Source organism: Nothobranchius furzeri, chromosome 6 (assembly GCF_043380555.1).
Source record: "Nothobranchius furzeri strain GRZ-AD chromosome 6, NfurGRZ-RIMD1, whole genome shotgun sequence".
Lineage (NCBI taxonomy): Eukaryota > Metazoa > Chordata > Actinopteri > Cyprinodontiformes > Nothobranchiidae > Nothobranchius > Nothobranchius furzeri.
Genome location: NC_091746.1, coordinates 80,132,607 through 80,156,572, shown reverse-complemented (window position 1 = coordinate 80,156,572; position 23,966 = coordinate 80,132,607). Strand labels below are relative to the sequence as shown.

At 42.1% G+C, this 23,966-nt stretch overlaps 1 protein-coding gene across 1 annotated transcript; it reads right to left on the bottom strand.

The window, feature by feature from the left end:
- Window positions 1–1,737: 1,737 nt before the first annotated feature.
- LOC139070395 (sterile alpha motif domain-containing protein 3-like) lies at window positions 1,738–23,742 on the bottom strand. Its single transcript, XM_070552592.1, has 11 exons — window positions 23,695–23,742; window positions 23,226–23,374; window positions 12,339–12,422; window positions 9,473–9,587; window positions 8,639–8,842; window positions 5,749–5,836; window positions 4,863–5,030; window positions 4,496–4,714; window positions 4,083–4,248; window positions 3,876–3,955; window positions 1,738–2,137 (listed from the first exon to the last, which is right to left on the bottom strand). Exons 2-11 carry the CDS (start codon window positions 23,248–23,250, stop codon window positions 1,853–1,855), a joined length of 1,434 nt encoding a protein of 477 aa, XP_070408693.1. The 5' UTR covers window positions 23,251–23,374; window positions 23,695–23,742; the 3' UTR covers window positions 1,738–1,852.
- Between the last annotated feature and the right edge of the window lie 224 nt (window positions 23,743–23,966).

The following is a 23,966-nucleotide window of genomic DNA, read 5'->3' as shown; positions in this document are numbered from 1 at the left end:
CCTACTGTTAAGTGCATCTTCTTTAAACAATGGGGTTGTTCAATGCCCCGTTAGGCCCTAACAGCGTGCACGAGGGAAACCAGATAACCAGAAGAGAGCGACACACGTCTGCCATTGCTGCCTTGCTTCATAATAGTCCTACCTGTGGCATTGCTGCTTTTAGGACAGAGAGCCTCTAACACTCAGGACACATGCAAATAAACTCCACTGCACTCGATTTTTTACACAAACATAAAACTGTGATGAAAACTTCTGGAAATTTTGCTTTAAATAAATACAGTTTCACATGTATTACTTACAAATTACAAGTGTGTGTGTGTGTGTGTGTGTGTGTGTGTGTGTGTGTGTGTGTGTGTGTCCCTTCCAAAACATTAGGAGCTGTCAGTCACTTGTGACCTTTGACACATTTCATGACATTACTCTCATGTCTCAGATGTCTGTGCAGCGAAACAATAAAAAAATATGCTTCCAGTGTCAGAGACACTTTAGTGAAACTTTAAAACCAACGTGTGAAAACACGTTCAGCTTCTCAGTAAATGTGTGTGTTTGGTCTGCTTTGGTGTGATTGATTGTGCCATATAACCACATGATAAATAACAAATAACTGCACAAAGAAACAAAAACAGTTGGGATCCCTGTGCAACATGCCAAATCAAAGAAAACTTTATTTATAAAGCACAATGCATACAACAGATGCAATTCAAAGTGCTTCACACTCTTAAAAATAAAGGTTCCAGTTAGAACCAAAGACGGTTCTTCACAGTGATGCCATAGGGGAACCTTCTTCGGTTCTCCAAGAAACCTTTTGCCTATTGGTTCTTTAAAGAACCATTTATAAATGGGTTCTTTGAGGAACTTTTATTTGGTTCTCTGTGGAACCTCACATATGGTTATTTGTGGAACCCTTTTAGGGTTCCACAAATAACCATTTATCAAAAGGTTCTATGAAGAACTAATTCAATTGGGTGCTTCAGAGAACCGAAAAAAGTTCTTTAAAGAACATAATTAGATTCTCTGTGGAACCTTAAAATCAGAACCTTTTAGGGTTCCTTAAATAACCATTTATCAAGGGGTTCTCTGAAGAACTAATTCATTTGGGTGCTTCAGAAAAAGTTTTTTTGGGTGTTTTAATCAGAAATTATCAATTTAAGTGCAGTAATTAAACCAAAAAGGAAATTTTGGACCCAATTACATTAAATCACTGTTTCATTCCTGTCAAATGTTTTCATTTACACCCAGACAAAACTTTGTTTTAGAGGTTATAAAGGGAAGTTTCTTGTTTCTACATTTCTTGAAAAAATCATTTCCACAAAATTAAACACCAGAATAAAAACTGATCATATAACATGTCCTTCAAAGCAAACAATTGAATGCAAATCGCTTAACTGTGCCATTAAAAAAGGTACAACGATCTAATTTTTTCATAAAAATGTATAAAATTGACATTCTCAAAGAAAGTCCCTACCCACATCTGTACCAAAAATCTTAAGCAGGTGAAAGTCAAAAAAAGAACTCATACTGCAAGGTTCCAATATGCAGCCAATTTATTTGCTTCAGGAAAGTAGTAACTTCTCAAGCAAGAAAGCTCTGTCACGCAAGTTTACAGGCGCCATCTTAAATGTCTTGTGATGTAAGTCACTTGATGGGCCATGCACTGCGAACAAACAGTGTAAACAAGCAGACATAATATAATCCTATGCAAGGCAAAAAGGTATTATAAAGTGCTGAATTTTTTTTTTTTATAATGCTGGAAAAATAGTGACGGTAAAGAGCAACTCGAGTTGAACACATTTGCAAAATCACATTGACAGAACAAACGGAAAACCATAACAGACAGTGCCAGGCTTGCTTTTCACAGTGAATTATAAAACCTTTGCACAGCAATTGGAACAGAACCCTTCATTTCGAAAACAAAAGTTTCCAGAAAGGAAACAGTCTTTCTCAAGTTTTTGGGATACTGAACTTGGAAGATGTGGTAAAGACAAAAAGTGACAGCCAGGGCAAGGGAGATGTCCACACTGCCATCATCAAGGAGTATCTCTTCATTATCCATCTTCACAGTGATGGCCTCACTCTGCAGTGGGTTTTCGTCCCTGCAGCCTGTCAGGACAACAGTTGGTGTTGGAAACACTGGATCCTGTAAAATGCAATCATAGAAAAGCCCTTAAATAATGACCCGCACTTGCACAGCACCTCTCAGAGTAAGGACTCCAAAGCGCTTTACACTACAGTGTATCATTCATCCATTCACACACTGATGGTGATGAGCTACGATGTAGCCACAGCTGCCCTGGGGCGCACTGACAGAGGCGAGGCTGCCGAGCACAGGCGCCACCGGTCCCTCCGACCACCACCAGCAGGCAAGGTGGGTTAAGTGTCTTGCCCAAGGACACAACAGCAGAATTCTCTGTCCGGAGCCGGGATCGAACCTGCAACCTTCCGATTACTGGACAACCCGCTCAACCTGTTGAGCTACTGCTGACCCTAAGACTCTTTCTTAAGACTCCCTTTGTCAGACAAAATGACCAATTAAGCAAAGTTGAAAATATTTTAACCTGGCAGCAGCCAGATCTGAGTAGCCCCGCCCCGTGTTGAGTCTACACAGAGATCTGGAATGGTTGCAGCAGAATCTGTTTGAAAGAGGGAGGGCTCTCAGGTAGAGAATATTTTGAATTGATCGAGGACGTGCAAGGTAATGCCCAGCTGGCACTGGCTGGCTGCTGCCAGGATAGGGCATCCATGGTGAAGTGTGAAATCCATGGTGTAGCATAGCTAGCGAAACTTCATAGTAGAGGGCTGCATCGGGAATGGGTCCCACGGAACCCAACACAAATCTTGCGAGGGCGGGCGGTGTGAATTTTGCTGCGGGCGGGAACGGTCGGCTAAAAGAAACAGTGCAGGATCGGGATGAGTATGGAGTCGGCAACTGATGTTGAAAAGAAGCTGAAACAAGGTCTTTATGACACAAAAACCAAAGCAAGGCAAGTCAGACATTTGGAGGTGTTTCTCCGATTGTGTTAATATTTCTCATTCAGGTCTCTCTTACAAAAGCGACCTCGATCACTGCCTGATTAGAGTTGAATAGAATATGAAACGGCCTCTCCTTTATTTTTTTTTAAGAATTTTATAGTTTAAGTAGCGAGGAGTTATTTGAAATCACATGCGCCGAGGCGTCACCGGTGATCCTGCATGGTGACGCATCGGTGTTAAAGGGTTAAAAACTAAATGAAAACAAAGTGTGTCAATCCTGACCATTTGTTAAAGGGGGGAGTCGAGGGGTGCGCGCAGTCTCTTTAGTCTTTGTCCGCAAGAGCGGGAGGTATTGGAGATGTAGCGTGAGAGCATGTGTACAAGGTCAGATGCATGTGTCTCATGCTCATTGTGTTCGAGCTGGCAGCCCTGGTGAAAGCAGGATGGTATGTTTGTACATTTCACTATAATTGTGACTAATCTGCTGCAGCTAAACCTTGATTAGAAAACTAAAATCACAAATTCAACAGAAATCTTAATTTGTGCTAGAAACATAAACACAACTTAATATTTTCCTGAAATAGTTTAGTTCTAGTAAAATAAAGATATTTGAATAATATATTTAAGTCAGGTTTTGTCTGTTCTTTACTGAAAGTAGTTAATGAGCAAATAGCATAAAATGGCCAGGGCCGCACTTAAAATATAAATTCTATAGTTTTATTTAAATATCTATTTTTTAATAATTATTAATATGGATCAATATGAATTTTATCAATATGCTTTTTTTTCCTATATTGTCCAGCCCTAATTCAAACAATAGAAATTTCACATGTTGGAGTCTGAGTCCATGTCCAAGTTCAAGTCCTGATGTTGCAAGCCTGAGTTCAAGTGCAAGTCATATTTACCTTGTCAATGACAAATAGCTGCTGTGGGTCCTCTTTGAAGACAGAAGGTAGTAGAAGCACTGCAGTGTTGACAATCTGACCTTAAAAAAATATACAGAAGAATTGTAAAGAAAAATATAAGTGCCTCAAATAACATGTAATTGAGCATGGTAAAGTAAAATGCATAACAATTTATTAAACTGTAAAGTTGTTAAAGGCACAACATACCTCTTCTTTCCTCCTCTGTCTCTGAGGCATCAAGCCCAGCCAAACACTTGTCCTTGAGGGCACTTTTAGGAGCCTTGTCAACAATTTTTTGGGACATCTTGGCAAAGTTGGTGACTATGCGTTTCTCCACGTCCACTTTGCTGATGAGCTTCACGTCCTCTAGAATCTAAAACACACACACAGTACGAAGAAGATATTGATACCAAGAATTTAAAAGGAACTCCAGCTATGAGGACGTGTTTACCCTAATAAGCCAATATTTTTCTGTTGAACCAAAATATGTTGTTAGAAACACACAAAATATAGCCATTTATTTACAAAACTATGTTTAGTGCATTTGTTGACATACGTAAAACTTGTGTTTTATAAGGATGGGTATGGCTCACAATTGAGCATGTATGCATTGACCTTACCAAGAATGGATGGCGTAGATAAGGGAACTCCTCCAGGACTGCAGCTGTCGAGTGTTCCTGAATAAAGTTTGCCCTGTATTTTTGCGTCTTAACCATTCCATTAATTATGAGGTCATAGTTGGGCGTCTGTTTCAGAGCTTCTTTTTTCATTGCTTCTTTATGGTGTTGAATGCTGTGCTCATCTTCTCCATCAGCTTCTCCATCGTGCATCTCCAAGGTCTAAATCAACGACAAGAAAAATCTAAATTTTATACAGCAAAATTTAGTGTTTAGCTTAATTGAAAATGTCCCAAATCCACTTAGGCGTTTAATTTTTTTTTCATAAGCCTATGCTCAAAAACTCTTATATAAATCTGAACTGACTTACAGCCCTGATTTTTTTCACAGAAGGGTCACTGCCCTCTGACTCTGCTCTTAGCTTCCTTCCACCATTTGGTAATGAGAATTTCTTCCTCATTTTTGCTACTTCACTGTTGCTGATCAGGGGAATTCTTTCCTTTTTGAATTTGTTGCGCAGGGACTCCAACAGGGCATCCTGACCAAATGCAGACAGAAATGTGATAATAAAAAGACTGACATTAACCACTAAGTCAGGGGTGTCAAACATGCGGCCCGCGGGCCGGATCCGGCTCGCAAATGAGTTAAATCCGGCCCGCGAGATGGTTATGTAAACTTTATTTTCATACTTTACAATGTAGAGTGAAAATAAACTTATCTTTGTGAGCAAGTTTCCTCTGTAACGAGTATAAATAAAACAAAACTGCACCCAAGGCTCACACAAGATCTTGAGTCACATCCTGAAGTTGGCCGCCACTCAGGATGTGACTTCTGATACTGATGTGCTGGTGAAAGCTAAAAGATTTAAAGTAAAATGAGTCAAATATACTTTAAGTGCTGCATGAAACTGATCTAGCCATGTGATCTGTAAGCTCTGAATCACTAAGGAATGTTTTTTTTAATTAATTAATAAATTTTTTTTCTTCAAATTTTCAAGTACACTTCAGGTACTTGTACTTGTACTATTTTGGATACACTGTCCGCAGGCTCCAGCTTTGTTTTATATTGATTGTATTAAAACAAAGGAAACAATCTGAAGTTGTTTTTAATTTACCGGTCCGGCCCACTTGGGACTAGATTTCCCTCAATGTGGCCCCTGAGCTAAAATGAGTTCGACACCCCTGCACTAAGTGGAAATGACAAAAACAGCATTTTCCACATTGCATTAAACACACGAATAGACAAAGAAAACTTACATATCCTGATCCATATTTCTCACGCAAAAATGGATACTGCATGAGAAGCGTTCGCATCAAATCCACATACTGGGTATGTGTTGGATACCTGGAAGCAGCAATTTGAAAAAAGATTACAAATACATTTTCTGGGGTGTTTGGTGGTCATACTAAGCTAGTGCTACATCACACTAGGGTTGTCACAGTAACTGGTGTAGCGGTAAACCCTGGTAAAAAAAAAGCTGACAATAATAATAACCGTCTTGTTTTCAAAAACTATATATATTATCTCGGTGGATTACTGTGGCTGTGGTGTAGGCGCGGTGACCCTTACCAGCCACCGTATCATTTGCTGGTGGCACATGCGCACTTTGTTATTTCAGCCAAAACTTTCTTGAAGCTAGCTTCTTACAAGCTGAAATAATGGTCAAAGGAGGAGACGGCAGGGCTCAGGACATTTACCATCCCTCAAAGAAGACAAAGTCGGAAGTATGGACATTTTTTGGATATTTGAAGAATGCCGAGGGACAGTTGATAGAAGACGGCTATCCTGTTTGCAGCACGTGCAGAAAAAGTGTCTGACAGGCAGCAACGCTTCTGCATGACCATCACCCACAACTCTACAGTCAACGCAAGGCAAGCTAACGTTAGCATTTTAGCTAAAATGCGTGATCCGAGGATTTGGGTTGAGGGAGAATGCAATGAGTCGCTATATAAAGCAGCCGCAGCGCCGCTACCTGCATATGAACCGTGTCGCAGACACCCCCATATTGAAATGACGCCATGCATTACGGGGCTCCCAGGGGCAGATAAGAGTTGGTCTCTCTCCGAGAATAATTATGAATTTAACAATGATTACTGCCTGATGACATTTTCCCACATCTGCAAAGCTCACTGGAAGGACACAAACCGAGGACAATATTTTCCTGATATGGGGTTTATTACTCAAGTAAGGGTAAAAAAGTATCTGATTAGAAGGCTACTTGAGTACTGAGTATCATCTGATCTAATACTTTTAAAATGATGACATCAAACAGACATAAAATAAGAAGTTATGGGCAAATATTGGTATTTTAAAGACTAAAGGGAAAAATGTAAACAAATAAACAACATAATTACAAAATAACACATTTTAGGCAAAAATTTAGACACAAACTGAGGACAATATTTTCCTGACATACAGGGTTTATTTAGCTGTCTGAAAATGTAGCACGTTTAAAAAAATACCGCAATACCGAAAACCATGACAATTTTGGTCACAATAACCGTGAGGTTAAATTTTCACTGTGAACACCCTACATTACACAACAGTGTGCACACCTGACTTCTCTGCCTATAGTACTTCAAGCATTCAGTTGGATTGCAGTGGCGGCTGGTGAACTTTTATTTTGGAGGGGCGCATTTTAATAGGTGCCAAAAATAGCATGCCAGCTGACATTTGCATGATCTGTTAATATTCCATCATTATTTCATCACATTTCTAGTCAAAACTAGGGCTGAAACGATTCCTCGAGTACCTCGAATAATTCGAGTACAAAAAATCCTCGAGTCAAATTCTCTGCCTCGAGGATTCGTTTAATTCATATTTAATTAATTCATGGCTTTGCAATCGCCCGGGGTCATGTTTCACCCGGACCGAAATAAGTGACGCACATGTCCACTGGACTGAATGCACACGCGAGTAGCGAACGTAACTTAACTTTCTCTTAAACCATGGCTGACAACGTTGACCCCGGTGAAGTTCTAAAAAGACACAAAATGTCAAAGGTGTGGGACCATTTTTCACGTCGTAAGGCGGAAAACGTAGCCCAGTGTAAAAACTGTAAAATGGATGTAGCCTACCACAACACCACATCCTCCGTGCTGCAGCACCTGTAAATGTCACTTCTGCAACCGGACTCGGAGCCTCTACAAGATAATGCTTTTTAGCCTGTATTTCTATATATTCTGCAGACACTGTGCGACTTTTTCGTTTGTAGCACTGTTTCAGCTCACACCGTACATCTGGTAGCAACACGTCGAACTTAAAATGTGCTAAAAATAGCAGTTTTACACAACACGTCGGACTTTTTATTGTGTTATTGATGTCTGTTGTCCCTCGGGGTTTCTGCAGGAGGACACGGGTCTTTATGAGTGGCGGAGGAAAACGAAAGAAAGTAAATAAATGTTTTGTGATCAGTATAATTTGACAAAACCACAGCAAACATGCTTTTGACAATCCTTGTTAGTGTGAGAAAAAAGTGTAGAAATTAAAACGGACGTGTGTTAATAGGGAAACAGCCGGCGAGCTGTTTGCGCATGCGCCGTGAGCGGTTCTGGTTCTGTTTGGGCCGCAGCCGCTCGCAGCGCTACTTCAACAGTTATCCTCTGGCTTGCAGGCTAGTAGATTGTCACACGAGGGGAAAATCGGCTCAGGTTGTTTACTTATTTTTTGCACAGCCATTTGTTTACTGTGAAGTAAAGTTGAAGTGCTGAAGTTTTGCAAACTTAATTTTGAATAAAACTTGAAGAATAACTGGCAATTGCTTGCTCATTTTAAGAGTCTTTCATAATTATAACATGCTATTTGATATAATGGTTTACAAACACAAAAGGGTAATTTATTAGAGTACTCGATTAATCGAAAAAAAGATTCGATAGAGTACTCGATTACAAAAATATTCGATAGCTGCAGCCCTAGTCAAAACCAAAGGTTTTTCAGGAGAAACATGGATTAGAAAGGTAATTTATTTTTAAAAAAATGTCTTTATTCATATGCACCTTCAGATCATGCTAATCTCAGCTGGCATGCTTTTTTTTGCACCTGTTAAAATGCGCCCCACTGACAAAAAAGTCATCAGCCGCCACGGAGTATGTTCAATATTTATCTATTTGGTTTTAAAACGAATAAAATATGCAGGCCAATACTCACATGGTCTGAACACTCAGTGTATCATAGAGAGCCTGTATGAGTGCATTCTTCAATTTGTTTCGCTGGTGAGACTTCAGGTCTGGGTCTTTGTTGTTCAAAGATCTGACAAGGAATTGAGGGAACCGAAGTTGAAAACATCCTGCGGTGGGATTTTCAGGTACATCTGGTTCTTCATCATGCAGTAGCGATATATTCTTTTCTTTTCTGTTAGTGTAAGAAAAAAAAGAACATTTTTTAAGCAGTTACTCTCCGTGATTGGTTAGGTATAGGGGTGTAACAGTATGCTTCCGGACCATGTGCTCCCAGAAGAACGAAAAAATTAATGCAAGTCAATGGGGCTAAAAACTATTTTCTAATTTCACTTGTTCAGGGTATATGCAGGGATCTCAAAATTAAAACCTGTCTGTCGGCTTTACTGGGACAAGAGCTCTGATGCAGAGGCAAATACACAGCTCTCTCTCGCTTTTCCCGTTCCCACTGAGCGGCAGCTATGTGCTACAGACAGAGAAGTTTACTTAACAGCATCCAGAATGAAAATGAATCGCACATGCGGTAACCCCATGCTGGCTAATTCTACTCGCTAATCGGAGGCGGTAGGCGTAATTTCAGCCAATCAGTCCGTAGCGTTACCTTGGTCCCAGTCTGACCGCTGGGGAGGAGGGCTGAAAAAAAAAAACTCGCCTTGGACTAGAAAATGCACATCTGACCCATGTGTGAAACCAAATTCCGGTTCCGTGTGGCCCAATACTCAACTGTGCCGACACTAATGTGTAAGCGCCAATAGACTCCCTATTCTTGGAAAAACAAAATGTCAAAGAATGAATTTGAACTTACGCTTTCAGGGTACTGAGGATGGCCATAAAGCGCACCTGGTCATTTATTTTGGGAAATATCCGTTCACACATCCGCTCCGATAATCCCAGCAGTGTTGCACCATCAATTTCATTCTCTAGGGAAAAAAAAATAGACAAAGACAAGTACAAAAAGACAGGTTGAGACAGATAAAAAGAGAAAGACCAACAGAAAATTTTAAATTAGTCCCGGTAACACCATACACCATGGTAAAATGTAGAGGTAGATAGACGGTATTGAAATTTGGATACTGCCCAAGCCTAATACCAATGTTAGTAAAATAAAAAAATAAAAGAAAAAAACAGCACAGGTGTTAAAATGTTAGGAGATGAGCAACTAAAGAACAGTCCCTACAGTAAATTTATATCTGTGTGATGTACCAGTCTGTAAAATTACCTTCAATCATGCGATTTGAATGGACGATGTAAGAGGGAAATATAGTCTTTGCCTGCGCAGCGGTAACAGTCAAGTGGGTGGAAGTCAATTTCATCTCCAGGCTTCAGTATGACTGTATCATCAGTTTCTTCCACATGAAAAGCATGTAGATGGCTGGAAAATGCAACAGTTGCAAAGCTTTTTGCCACCAGAAACCAGTTTGCCCGAAAATGCAGTATCTTACAGACCTGCACAAACAATGGTATTTGTTCACCTTCCAACAGGTCGATGATGAAAAAGTCCCCAGTGCAATACCTTGTAGTGTTCACTGTCACAGCTTTTGTCATCCAGAGTTCATCTTCCTCAGTTAGTCCCAGGTTTCTGAAGTAGGTCAGCACAGAATCAGGCAATTCTTCTGAACTGACTTTGGTAGTTTCATAAGGTACAGTGTCTGTTAGAAATGATGTTGATGTGTTCCACTCCCAGCATTGTCTGAGTTGATGTCTTTTGGCCAGTGAGTAACACACGTTTTTGAAATTATTCATAACCTGGGCCACTTTTTTGAAGTACAAATGTTTTGACTCATATCTCATACACCAATTGGACCGTGGTGGTCCAAATTCCAGTATGAGACGAGGATAGTGCAACAGATAATGCACCTTTGGAGTGAGAGCACCAGGATACAGGTCTTTAAAAGTAGCAATGAATTGCGCAACTAAAAAACCTAAGTAGCTAATCCAGCTTTTTGCAATTGTTGGAGCTAGGAGTATTTCGGTTATCTCACGCAGAAGCATATACAATTGCCAGTCCTTATTAGTAGCGGGAACCTTATCTCCGATTACAAAAGACAACAGGCGAAACAGTGTCCACTTTTCAACAGCTTTGCCAATTATATGTCCATTGGCAGAAACTTTTTCTGAAAAAGGAGGTGGCTTGTTCCTGATATCATTTTGTCCATAGCTAAAGTCCTGCAGGAGATTACGGAGTTCCGCAACAGTCACAACTTTGTCCTTGTGTAGTGTCTTGATCACCAGCTTAAGTGTAAGTGGTATAACCCCCTCTAAAACATCATGCATAACATCAGGAGGAAATGCCTTTGTGACTTCAAAATGAGGAAGAACACTGAAAGCACAGGGTCCATTTACACCATACACTGTAGTGGCTGTAGAGTCATCTGCAACACATTTCAAATGATATTCATGAACTTCACGTGTACGCAGAACACAGTCCTCCTCAAGTGTTTTTGCTGCAATGTCCTTGTAATGACATAAGCAATACCTGCACACTCTACCACTGTTGAAGCAGCAAGAAAATCCTGCAAGGGCATGAGCTGACAAATTATCTGCGCATACAGTTGCAATGGTCCCTCTGACAAAATATTCTTGATCCTTGTAACAAACTCTTACACCTTCAGATTGTAATGTTAAGACATCACTTAAAAGTGGTTCTAAAACTTTTGCTACACCATACTGTTTTAAAATACTATGTTTTACAAGAATTAGAAGGTGTATGTTTTTCAAAGCTGATCTAAATTGGGGTTTCAGATTTCCCAAAGAAAAATAAAAAGCTGAAACTTTATGCAAGGTTCTCTTAGATCCCAAGGGGTTCACTATCTCAAATTCATCATTGTATAACTGAAGAGTTAAACACGGGTGGCCACAATTAAAGAATTGAGATTCTTGAAAAATACTTCCATCACTGAAGTTGGTTAAAGCATCACACTTTTTTTGAGAACAATCAAAAATTTGTTTCTGATATGCACTATTCCTCAGAACTAGGTTAAGCACATCAAGTAATGGAACATATTGGAAAGTGTGTTTTCCACGAGAATCACACCCAAGAATATACTCTTTCGGCTCAATTAATGACAGTGTTTCAAGACAATACTTGTCGAGCCTGTACACACTACTGACTGCACTGAAGCAATGTTCAACCAAAAATGGCTCTCTGAGCAAAGCAAGTTGTGGATTATTGACATCTATGTTTACATTCTCTAAACAAGTGGCAACAAGAGCCTGATAGGTTTGATGAAAATGACTAAATATTAACTCCAACTCATTGATCACAGCTGACTGTACTGCTCTCTGAACAATATGCTTCTCTTGCAACTTCAGACAGAATAAAGCCAACTGTTTTTGAATGGAGTCTGTGAGCTGGTTGACAATGTTACCCACTGTTGATACTGAACCCTCAGCAGTAGAATCTGGCTCGGTCTCCTCAGAAAACTGACTTGATTCTTCTTGAAAAGATGACACACAGTTCACATCACTGTGATGATGCCGGCGAATATGATTTTTTAAAGATTTGACTCTTGAATACTGACGAGGACAACCATCAAGTCCACAGACTACTGAAAAATCACTCTCATCTTCATGGTAAAGCTGTAGATGTTTCAGCCACTTTGTGTGAGTTGGGGTCCTAACAGGACATCTCTGGCACTGGAATACCTCGGTCATTCATACCCAAAGCTCACCAATGAATGACGTTGTGAAGTTTTCAAATCCATTGACCTTCAGCCATGAGCAGACACAGTTTACAGACCACAAATCTGCCATCCCTGTAAGAGAATGAGATAGAAACCATTAGCCTACAGCTCATCCGTGTTGAAGTTGTGTAATATTACAGAATTTTACAATGTTCATTATGTTAGACAAATGACTCTTGCAGATAAGCTTTTAAATCAAACTAATACTTTAAATCATTACACTGTAGCGTGGCTCTGATCGCAGAGGTCTGAGGGTCTGCTTGTATTTTAACTGTAAATTTTAGATGCATATGCAACCAGCACAACAGACTTGCATGGAAACCAGGCAGCCGTGTGGGTCGGCTGCCCCAGAGCTCCATCTAGCTTTGTGGGTTAGCTCAGCTAGTTAGTTACGCATCAGTTTGGACTGTTTATTGAATACAATACAGGGGTGGAAACTTAAAACTGCCCGAGCGCCAATGGCGATAAATTTTCTTGTCGGGCGGTAAATAATTGACAACTTACCGCTCGGGTGGCACCCAAGCTTTGTTTGTCATTTACACACAATCGTTTACCTCCCCCTGTGTCCGCGCATTTGGGATACATCGTGGCCGCGCCCTAGGGGTGCAGCAAATCATCATTGATCCACTATCTCTCTCTACAGTTCGGCACGCACGCGGTTCGGTCACGTGGAGGGCGGATGCGCTACCTGTAACCTGTTCAATCTAAAGGAGAAACGCACAGCAATCGGACTTCTCTGTAACTCCTGCTTTTATAGCAAGTTTCAAATTGAGCAGAAAATGTTGCACTTCTACATAATAAAAAGAGAGAGTAAAGCTATTTGTTTTTTTTTTCTTTATGCTGATCCAAAAACCATCTGATCCGTGACTAAAAACCGTGATGTGATCTGAACCGTAAAAAATTTGATCTGTTGTATCACTCCAGCGCCCTGAAGGAAGCAGCCATTTGCGAAGAGATTTGTATAGTAGGTCATCTTTGCATTTATTTTTATAAATTTTTTTGTTTTTATTTTTTTAACTGCCATCTTTTGCTTCTTTCATAATTTTCTTTTTTTGTTGATTTAAATTTTTATTAAAATGTCTGTTTGAAAAAAAAAAACCTCACCTTTCCTTTTTATTCAGTTTTCATTTTATTTTATTTTTATTTCCCAGTTGTGATTTTTACTCCTTTTAGCAGATGACCTGCGGGGCCGGTAGATTCTCAGCCGGGCCATTAACTATTTTGAGTTACCGGCCCTGCTGGCCGGGTGGTTGTGTAGTTAATTTCCACCCCTGCAATAAATTCAGTCTAAAGAAATCGCTAATATCTTATGGCAAAATGTATCACAATATATCACGATATATCGTATAGTCTCCCCGTATCGTGATTCATATCATATCGCCAAAATTTCACCAATGCACACCCCTAGTACACATAACTTCAACAATTGAATTAGCTCGAGTATCAAATATTGATTTGCACAGAGGTTGCAGTTCTACTGTGTGAGCACAGCGCAACTCGTGAGCGAGCTTGTAGTGAGCGCATGCGTTTTTGCCGCTTACCCCGGTTTCACACTGCAAGCATCAGCGGAACGGATCAGCAGCGGAGCGGCTCACTTACAAACTTTAAAGCAGTCCTTTTCACACTGGGAGTCTTGGCCGCGGCATGGCTTCCTCGCTGCACCTTGCTGTACTCGCGAGTTCTAAAATCCCTCGAGATTTAAGCCATCCTTCCTCATCGAGAGATCACAACCCCCGCGACTTGCCTCGTCGTCCATGCAGAGAATCACACCATTGCACTTCTCGAAAGAAACTGGTGGTAAACAAAGCCGTTTGGTCACACGGGCTGACGTAAGTTATATACAACATCGCAACGTTGCATTTTATTTTGAAAATAACTGAGGATTTTACACTGAAACCATGTGTGGTTTCCTGTCTCGCACTACGTGAACTGTGGAAATTGACGTGTCCCAGAAGCGGCTCACGGGAAAAAAATAGAACTTGATCCTAAATTTAGCAGCGCGGCATGCCGCTTCTGGGACACACATGAAAATTGCTGCTTGGGTAACATTGTGTTTAAAATAAACAGAAATACCAGGTTTTATCCTAACAATTTGTACGTGACTGTTAATAGAATCTTTACTGTGTCCCAGATGTATTTTTCAATGATCTGCTATGGTATTTCTGTGTTTTGTTTTTTTAAATATATATATTTATTTATATACATTCTGTGGTTTGAGCATAGCTGGTAACACTTTAAAAGATGGGGATGCATAATTCGGCAGCTTGAAATGTTTCACTGCCGAAATATGCATCCACTACTACTTCAAGTAATGAGGGGATGCCATTCTCGGCAGAACATTGGGCAGAATGTGGGAAGGAGCAGGGAGGAGGCGATTTGCTATAGGTTATGCACAATTGTTTTTCCTCCACCTTTTCTACAAAGATTGGATCAAACTTCTTCACCACGTTGCTGAGTCGCCTTGTCAGACATGAGTGGTACCACACGTGCATATTTGCTACAAAACTCACGTGTCTGCAGCTTTTTGCGTAATTTAGAGGGATGAGTCGTACCAGCGTAATTAGATTAGTCGGTTCTGCTGTTGAAACCAGGTTGAAACCCGTTGTCCGCTCCGCAGCGCGCAAGCGGCAAATATGCGCGAGCTCACTACAGCCCCCCAAGTTAGCCCCGAATTCAATATTTTTTCACATGCCAACAAAAAGAAAAAAAGTAATTCTCTTAAATGAAAAGTCTCAGCTATTAACTTGCATGCTTTGGAGCAGAAAAAGTGCATAAAAACCACAATAATTCAAGCTCCAATCTGATGCTCACCTGTTCCAGCCAGATGCCTGCATCAGAAGGTTAGGCTCTAAATTGAGCTTTATCAGAGAGGACAGTTGCTCACATATATAAGTGCTGGTGCACATGGAGAACATTTCAGCAGCTAGGGCTGTGTCAAAGAGGATTAGAGGAAAGATACATGCTGCAACAGCAACAATGTCAGGCTCTGACCTGAGCGTGTCAATACGCTGGAGTCAGCCCCGCCTGGAAGTTGTTCGCTTCCCATGTCAACCGCGAAAGGACTACTAAGCAGTTGGGGTCTCAGTTTGTGGGTTTCAAAGTCGGCAAGTCGCTGAGTAAACTCGGAGCTAAGAGCACTGTTTTCAGTTTGTTCGAGACTGCGGAGGGTAACGCCAATGCCGATACTACTATCACTGAAGCTAACGACTGTAAACAGAAAATAGGGGGGCGCTTCGACTGGCGCGAAAACACCGCAAAGCACTGTGGGATTTGAAGTCTTCGCGGCAGATTAGACCGGCGGGCCTGTTTTAATACATTTTTTTAATTTAATCTCGCGGGCCAAATAAAAATAGACTGCGAGCTAAATTTGGCTCGAGGGCATGCATTGGGCACCTGTGATCTAGCCCTACTTTCAACAGTCTGCCGATTTAAACAGGAATACACCACACATTGTTCAAGATGGCTGCATCTTTTTTTTTTTGCCTCAGAGCAGCTAGTCTATTCCCCAGTTGATAAGGGAGGTGGCGCACAAAAAAACAACTGTTGGAGTACTTAACTGCTTTACTAACTAACTTACAATACTAACGCAGCTTTCTGTTACCCCAAAAGCAGCATAATATACAGTCCCGAGTTTTATTTACCTACAAGGAATAGTGTTAGCTAACGCTAACAAGCTAAAGTGGCTAAGTAGTTATCAGTTTAGCAAAAATTCCGCCATTTCAAATGAAGAAATCGGCGCCGCGATTCTGTACAGCTAACTTTAGTGAACAGTTCACAACAAAAATAAATTAAAATGACCCCACATACCCACATTCCCTCCCTCCCCATAACAATATGACTATAATACCCCCCATTACACTCATCGTCTAACACACACACACACACACACACAAACACACACACACACACCCAAGCTTAAGGACATAAGATAAAAAATGGAAGACACTGGGCTGAGTTCAGATGAGCCTGACAAGGAAAACGTCATCAGGGGAGCCATCTGCCCCGACAGCAGCATATCTGCAGCTTGTTCAGCAAAACAAACTCATCCTGAAGTACACAAAACACTTGTGGAGAAGTCAGAGCATTTTATTCTTTGTTTATTTAAGTCTGCCAGTAAACAATCCATATAAAAATATATGGCACACCATGTTTTTTATACAGCTCAACGCATGAATTATCAGCTGATAAAGATTACAATTTGTCACTAACAAGCATTTGTCCCAAAAAAAAGTCACATTTTCAAAACTCACTGTGCACAGCATCGGTCTGTTTAGGCCGCGCCTTTCACTAATTTCATGCCGTTTTCACTCAATGTGCAGTCAGTCAGCACGTTTCTATAATGCTTATTAACAGACAGGCTTTACCCACCACCAACATAATAGATTTAACACACAACATGCCACAATAAATACAAGAATATTCCAAATCTTAGCGACAGTCTAAAAACCTTACTTCTGCAATAACAACAGCTCAAAAACAGCACTTCAGATGAAAAGTGTCGCAAATAATTCTACACAACTGATCAGGGTAAACTGGGTCAACCACGACTCGTCTCGCCAAATTTACATCACCAAACCAAACAAGGAGAAGACGAAGAAGGAAAAACTGACCATGTGTTGCAGCTACGCTGGGGGGAGGGGGGGGGGGGGAGATTCTAGTGATGTCATATATATGCGACGTCTGATTTGTAGTCATTTTCATTACGAATTTTTACAAGCAAATAAATCAAACTATGCAACGGTCGAAACACAATTTTATATCATATGAAGTGAAGTTCAACACATTTGTGATTCAGGGCGTGAAGAAAAGCGGACCAAACTTTTATAGCCCCGCCCCCGTTTGTCGGTCAGGGCACCCATGAACCAGCCGGAAGGGGAGGAGACTAAAAGGTGTGGTTTACTCATTTATTCAATCCGTTTGCAGTGAATCAGTGCCTTATGAGTCATTTAAAAAAAAGCTATGATGCTCCTGTTCTGATATGCAGACGTTTGCTGGTGCAGAGGTGGGCTGAAAACAGCAGGATGACTCATTATTATTAATGATATACACACATCTCACTTTTGGTTGGCTAAGAGAATGTGTTCAGCCATGTTGCTAAGTCACTAAAACCAAGATCCTCTCCGCTCTCTCTCTCTCCTCGCTGCAGAAAAAAAGCCTTCATGAGGGCGGGTGCGAGCCAAGATGAATGCAAATTCACAGTGTGACATAGATATGTGAGGGTTTTCAAATCCTAGCATTTCACCTTCTATTTTTTATCAGAAGCTAACGCAGGAGCTAGGTGTAGGAGATTGCTTTCATGTTCAAACTGCATGAAAAACTCAGAGTGACTGAATATAATCATAAAATAATAGTTTTAAAGGCTTTTTCAGTCAACCACACCTCTAAGTGCTCTATTCCATCTTATTTGTGACACGTCCACACAGGTAAACTATTTGAATGAGTCATCAGTGGCCTAGTAAACTAAACCAGCCATTTCTTCATTTGTCATTACTGGTGGCAACGGACTAATCCCTCTACATCCAGAAAACCAGCTCACACATTCTGATCCATGGGTGACCTTCTACCCTTTGCAGCATGAAACCCTTGAAGGAGAAGGGGAGAAAGTGTGTGCGTGTGTGTGAAACCTGGAGGAGTACCATGTCATGACAGCAGGTGTTAGAGCTCTCAGACTCCTCTGGTTCCCCCTCAGGAGCTGCGGACGGCTCAGTAACCAGGGTCAGAAAGTCACCGGTGCTGATGCACGTTGCACAAGACGCTAATGTGTCACATCAGTACGCTGTGAGAGATGGACCAGCTTGTGCTCAGCATTAGCAGATTATTCCCCAAAGTCATTCCCATTGCAATTAAATTATCTGTGTCTTCCTGTCTGGGAGGAACACGCCTGTAATATTAATAATAATTTATTAGGAATAGATGTGTTCATTTGGAAAGATGGAGTGCGAGATTGGAGCTGCGTCTGCAGTGATGCGGGCGTTGTACTAGTCTGTCGTGATGGAGAGAGAGCTGAGCTGGAAGGCAAAGCTCTTGATTTACCAGTCGATCAACGTTCCTACCTTCACCTATGGTCATGAGCTTTGGGCAGTGACCGAAAGAACGAGATTGCAGATGCAAGCGGCTAAAATTAGTTCTCTCTGCAGGGTGTTTGGGCTCTCCCTTAGAGAAAAGGTGAGAAGCTCGGTCATCCGGTAGGTGCTCAGAGTAGACCCGCTGCTCCTCCGCGTCGAGACAAGCCAGTTGAGATGGCTTGGGCATCTGGTTAGGATGCCTTCTGGACGCCTCCCTGGTGAGGTTTTCTGGGCACGTCCAACCGGGAGGAGACCTGAAGGAAGACCCAGGACACGCTGGAGGGATTATGTCTCTTTACAGGCCAGGGAATGTCTTAGGATTCCCCTGGAGGAGCTGGCTCAAGTGGGGAGAGGGAAATCTGGGCCTCCCTGCTTAGGCTGCTGTCCCCGCGACCCGACTCCGGATAAGCAAATGAAAATGGATAGATGGAAATGATTTTAACTCTGGCAGAAATACAATAAAACATTTTCACTGCATCTTTCTGCATCATTTGACAACCTATGGGCTTTTTTATTGAATGAAATGAACTTTGTAGGCAGTTAGTTTGAGTACTTGCAGAGTTTTGAGTTTCATCATGTTCAGAGTCTATTTTAGCTTTTTGATCTCATTGATCATACAGCCCCCTGGTTGCCTCTGCACCTGTTATTACTCTTCTGTCGTCTGCTCACCTGCTCCTGCTTTGTTAATAATAAAGGAATGAAATCATTCGTCACTCTTCATGGATTGAAAAATGGAAATTCAAATTACATTTTTACTTTTTCATTGATTAAAGATAGCGTATTGAAATTATTTCAATCACTGCAAAGCAGACATTTTAGCAGACAATGATGTCATATTTGCACAGCTTTGTTTTTTTTTTACAGTGGTGCACTTTAAACTCCCATAACTGTAGTTTGGAAAGGATTCATTTACATTTTCTATAAATAGTGTAAAAAAATCCTTCAGGTGGCTAAATCATGCTGTAGTAATCTGACAGATACTCCCATCTAGTTCATATTTGAACACAGCAGCTGTTTTATCTGCTTTTCCCTTTAGTTTATCAGTGCTGATGTTTTGGCAGTGCGCGTGTGTGTGTGTGCGTGTGCGTGTGCGTGTGCGTGTGCGTGTGTGTGTGTGTGTGTGTGTGTGTGTGTGTGTGTGTGTGTGTGTGTGTGTGTGTGTGTGTGTGTGTGTGTGTGTGTGTGTGTGTGTTTAAAAGGTCCATCTATGTTCTCCTGGTAGCACTGATTAATGGTGCTCATGATTTCACACCTGCTGTTTAATGTGGCCACAGTAAGAAACTGATCTCAGCTAGCTGCGTCCTCATTTTAAATAGCTACCTAAATTTATCAGCTTTGTGTTGTCCACTTTAACCTGCTCACATGTCGTGAAACGTCTCACATTTGGGCGCAAATGCAAAAGCAAAACCAGCAGCGACGTGGGAGCTCTGATTCTCAAGTACAGTAAAAACCTCCAAAGCGTAGTGATTCTTTACATGTCAGCTATGTTGTGATCCTGTCCCGTCCGCTGGTTAACACACAGACTCAATCAGCATTTTTTTTAGAAGGGGTCACAAGTTAAAAAGGTGAAGGACAGTTTTATTAGTTGATCAGATGTCTGACATCACATCGGCGTTCATGTAAAAGCTAAATCTGAAAATAACCACAGCAGCAACCCTGTAAATGTTGAGGATTCTTTACCACCTGGAGGCGTGAATGAAACTGAATTCTCTTTATATGGAATTGTGTGCAGCTGTTTTTTCTCTCCCTTTTTCCACCTCTGCCTCTAAAACAGATTGCTTCAAGGAGTCTCGCGGACGAAGGCGACAATGAGTGTAAAGTTTGAGGGTGACACAGGCTTTATCCTGGTGGCCTCTGTCCTTCATGCTGCTGTCAGTGCGCCCTCCACATGGAGCAACTGTTGCCCACCCCCTCCCTGCAGAATGCCACCAAACTGGGGCCATGTCCAGGAACAACATTTGTGTCAAACCTAGACAGACGTCTAACAGCTGGACCTGTCTTGTGGGAGGGGCACCGATTCAGCATGGTTCAGTAGCAAACGTCACTAAAATCATTCTTCTGATTGGTTTGTTTAACAACACAAACGTGATGACGAACATGTGGTCCCGTTGGATTCATCAGAACGTGATCTCCAGCTTTCACTGGAATGGTTCGCAGATGAGCGTGAAGCAGCTGAGATTAGAATCAGCTCCTCCAAATCCGAGACCACGGTCTTGACTCGGAAAAGGATTGAAGGCCTTCTCCAGGGATGAGGTCCTGCCTCAAGTGAAGGAGATTGTATCTCAGGGTCTTGTTCACGAGTGAGGGAAAGCTGGAGCACGAGATCAGTAGGTGGATTGGTGCTGCATTTGCAGTGATGTGGGCGTTGTACCGGTCTGTTGTGGTGAAGAGAGAGCTGAGCCGGAAGGCGGAGCTCTCGATTTACCGGTTGATCCACGTTTCTACCCTCACCCTTGGTCAGGAGCTTTGATTAGTGACTGAAAGAACGAGTATCGTGGATGTAAGCGGCCAAAATGAGTTTTCTCCACAGGGTGTCTGGGCTCTCCCTTAGAAATAGGGTGAGAAGCTCAGACATCCTGGAGGGGCTCAGAGTAGACCCGCTGCTCCTCCACATCGAGAGGAGCTCGTAGAGGTGTCATGGTCAAGCCCCCACAATGCGGGACAGAAATTGAAGCCAATGCAGAAGTGAAATTAATTGCAGTTCCACCCTCATCCACTAGGGGCTGGTGTCAGAAGCGAGCAAATCCTCATTGACTCCCATGTTAAAAATACCAATTTCACAGCAGAAATAAACATGTTTACAGCCTGGTACCAAAACATGTTTTTGGTTTAAATGATCTAGTTTACACTCATGACAACTCTGAGGGGGGTGAATTTTTTCTCACTCTTCTGTTTAAGTGTATTAAAAGCCTAAAATTCTGTATAATTAATGAGCATCAGACCCACGTGACCGCAGAGCTAGCTCCAGGGAAAGGCCTCAGTAGAGCCTCGGCCTCGCCTGAAAACTGTTCCAGGATTTTGAGTCTCTGTGTTTGTGTATTCTTTTTTGGATATTTTTTGTGCAATTGTTGGACAAAAGGACTTGCTGTGGCATTAATTGCACTAATAGAGCGTCCAAGGAGTCTCCACTTCATTTTTTTCGGTAAGTAAAATTATATTTATGTATTTTAGGTCACTGCCGAGCTGAGCTTAGATTTTAACATGTACTGTTTAAACATGAAATTTAAATGTAATAGGGTAAAACCCAGTGCATTTAACATAATGCTGCACTGTAGAAAATGGGTTGACATATAACATGTTGGTGGAGCTGGGTTCCCACTATCGGCTTGTGGAGCTCTCGGGAGACCGATGTTTTCCACCCTTATCCCCTCCCCGCAGCTCGGCGCATCTCTGTCTGATCGCGGCTCTTGTCTGCTGTGCGGCTGCCGGCTTGTGGAGCTCTCTGAGACCTCTGTGTTCCACCCGGTTTTACCCAGCGGTCAGCCCGGCGTATCTCTGACTCAGAAGCTCTGGTGTTGTGCACAGTTAACTCCGGTTGTAGCTAGGTTGCTACCTCCGTTAGCTTAGCTCCCACCTCCGCGTTAGCTTTGGGTTAGCTTCAGGTTAGCTTGTAGCTAGTTCGACCGGGTGTCGTCAGTTGATCCCAGCCTTACAGCCCCACCCTCAGCTCCACCTCTCTTCCCTTTTATGGAATTGTCTGGGCTTGACGGAACCTGTGACACGGTCAAAATGGCGGTGGTGGCCACCTCCCATTTCTCTTCAAAAATGTGTTACTGGAGCCTATGGAAACCCATTGTCCATATATGTATATGTCGATGGTCATGGTCTGCATTTGCGTCTCCCTCATGTGTCTCCTTGTGTGCTCCATCCCCCTCTAAGGATCCCCTTATGTGTCTCCTTGTGTTCCTCATGTGTCCCCTGGTCTGCAGCCCCTCCAGGTTATCCCTCCCAGGTCCTGTGCTCCCGTTGGTCTCCCCTAGTCACCCCTCTGCAGTTTTTCTATAAGGTTCAGCTTTTCATTTAATAAGTCTCTTTTAGTGTGTTTCTTTCCCCACCGGTTTTTTTAGTTCTCCTTCCTCCTTAGAACATGAGTTATTTAGCTCGCTCTTGTCTTTAGATGTTATTTTTGCTCTTAGGTCATTTTAGTTAGTTGGGGCGACGGTGGCACAGGAGTTAAGCGCTCACCCCGTAATCGGAAGGTTGCAGGTTCGAGCCCCGCTCAGTTTGTCGCTGTCGTTGTGTCCTTGGGCAAGACACTTAACCCACCTTTCCTGCTGGTGGTGGTAGGAGGGACCGGTGGCGCCAGTGCTCGGCAGCCTCGACTCTGTCAGTGCGCCCCAGGGCAGCTGTGGCTACATTGTAGCTCATCCCCACCAGTGTGTGAGTGTGTGTGCGAATGGGTGAATGATACACTGTAGTGTAAAGCGCCTTGAGGGGTTCCAGGACTCTAGAAGGCGCTATATCAAATACAGGCCATTTACCATTTTAGTTTCCCCTCCTCAACTCACTTTCCTCTCCCTGATTAGGTCATTGTTTTCACTATTAGGTTTCTCTCCCCACACACCTGCAGCTTATCTCCCACTCATCCTGCCCCAGTGTATTTAACCCCGTCTGCTTCTCAGTGTGTTCTTGGGTCACTGTTTGTGTCAGCCTTGTCTCGTTCTCCCTCTCTAGATTTTGTATCTCTTGGTTTCTTACGTTCTTGGATATCTCTCGGTTTTGTTATTAGGACTTTTTGATTTTGGTTTTTGGCTCCCTGCCGTTTTGGATTTATTCTTTCATAAAGGATTTTTACGTTATTTCAACCAACCCTGTGTCATCTGGAATCTCTGCATCTTTGGGTCCTAACCTCCTCGTGGCTCACAACGTGACAAAAGAGGTGGTTCGGGCATCTGGTCAAGATACCTCCTGGATGCCTCCCTGATGAGGTCTTTTGGGCACGTCCAACCAGGAGGAGACCTAAAGAAAGACCCAGGACACGATGGAGAGACTGTTTCTCGACTGGCCAGGGAATGCCTTAGGATTCCCCCAGAGGAGCCGACGCAAGTGACTGGGAAGAGGGGCGCCTGGGCCTATCTGCTTAGGTTGCTGTCCCCACAACCCTACTCCGGATAAGCAAAAGAAAATGGATGGATGATAAAACATATTAAACTTAGTTTGACTTGAACATGAATAGTTACTACGTCCCGCTAAAACATTAATTATTCTTTAACAATTTTTAAATAGGTTGACTGAAAAGGTCAAATGAAAGCAGAATTTGTTTTTTTATTTATTCTTACAGATTCAGTGCGATGACTGTGACCGGTGGTCCATAGAGACTGTGTTGGAAAGCCAGACCCCACGAAGGCATACCACTGTGAAGCCTGTTGAAGAAAAGAAGATCGTCTGCACCCATTCCATGTCCTTTTCTGTAGCATTTTGCAAGTGTATTTTTTATGTTGTTTTCACATCTAAAAAGTTTAGTGCAAAAATAATGCTTTCATGTTCTAACAATTAAACACTAAGATTTCATTTGAATAATTATTTAGTTAGATTTTTGGAAAAGTATTTT

What these genes read in the sequence shown, in the direction of transcription:
- LOC139070395 (XM_070552592.1), bottom strand. Translation starts at nt 23,250, where the DNA reads ATGCAGAGATTCCAGATGACACAGG. An exon ending in CTTCACAACGTCATTCATTG is followed by an intron (nt 9,588 to 12,338) that starts GTGAGCTTTGGG and finishes TTTTTTCCCTAG; the next exon opens with AGAATGAAATTGATGGTGCA. An exon ending in ATCCTCAGTACCCTGAAAGC is followed by an intron (nt 8,843 to 9,472) that starts GTAAGTTCAAAT and finishes TTACACTAACAG; the next exon opens with AAAAGAAAAGAATATATCGC.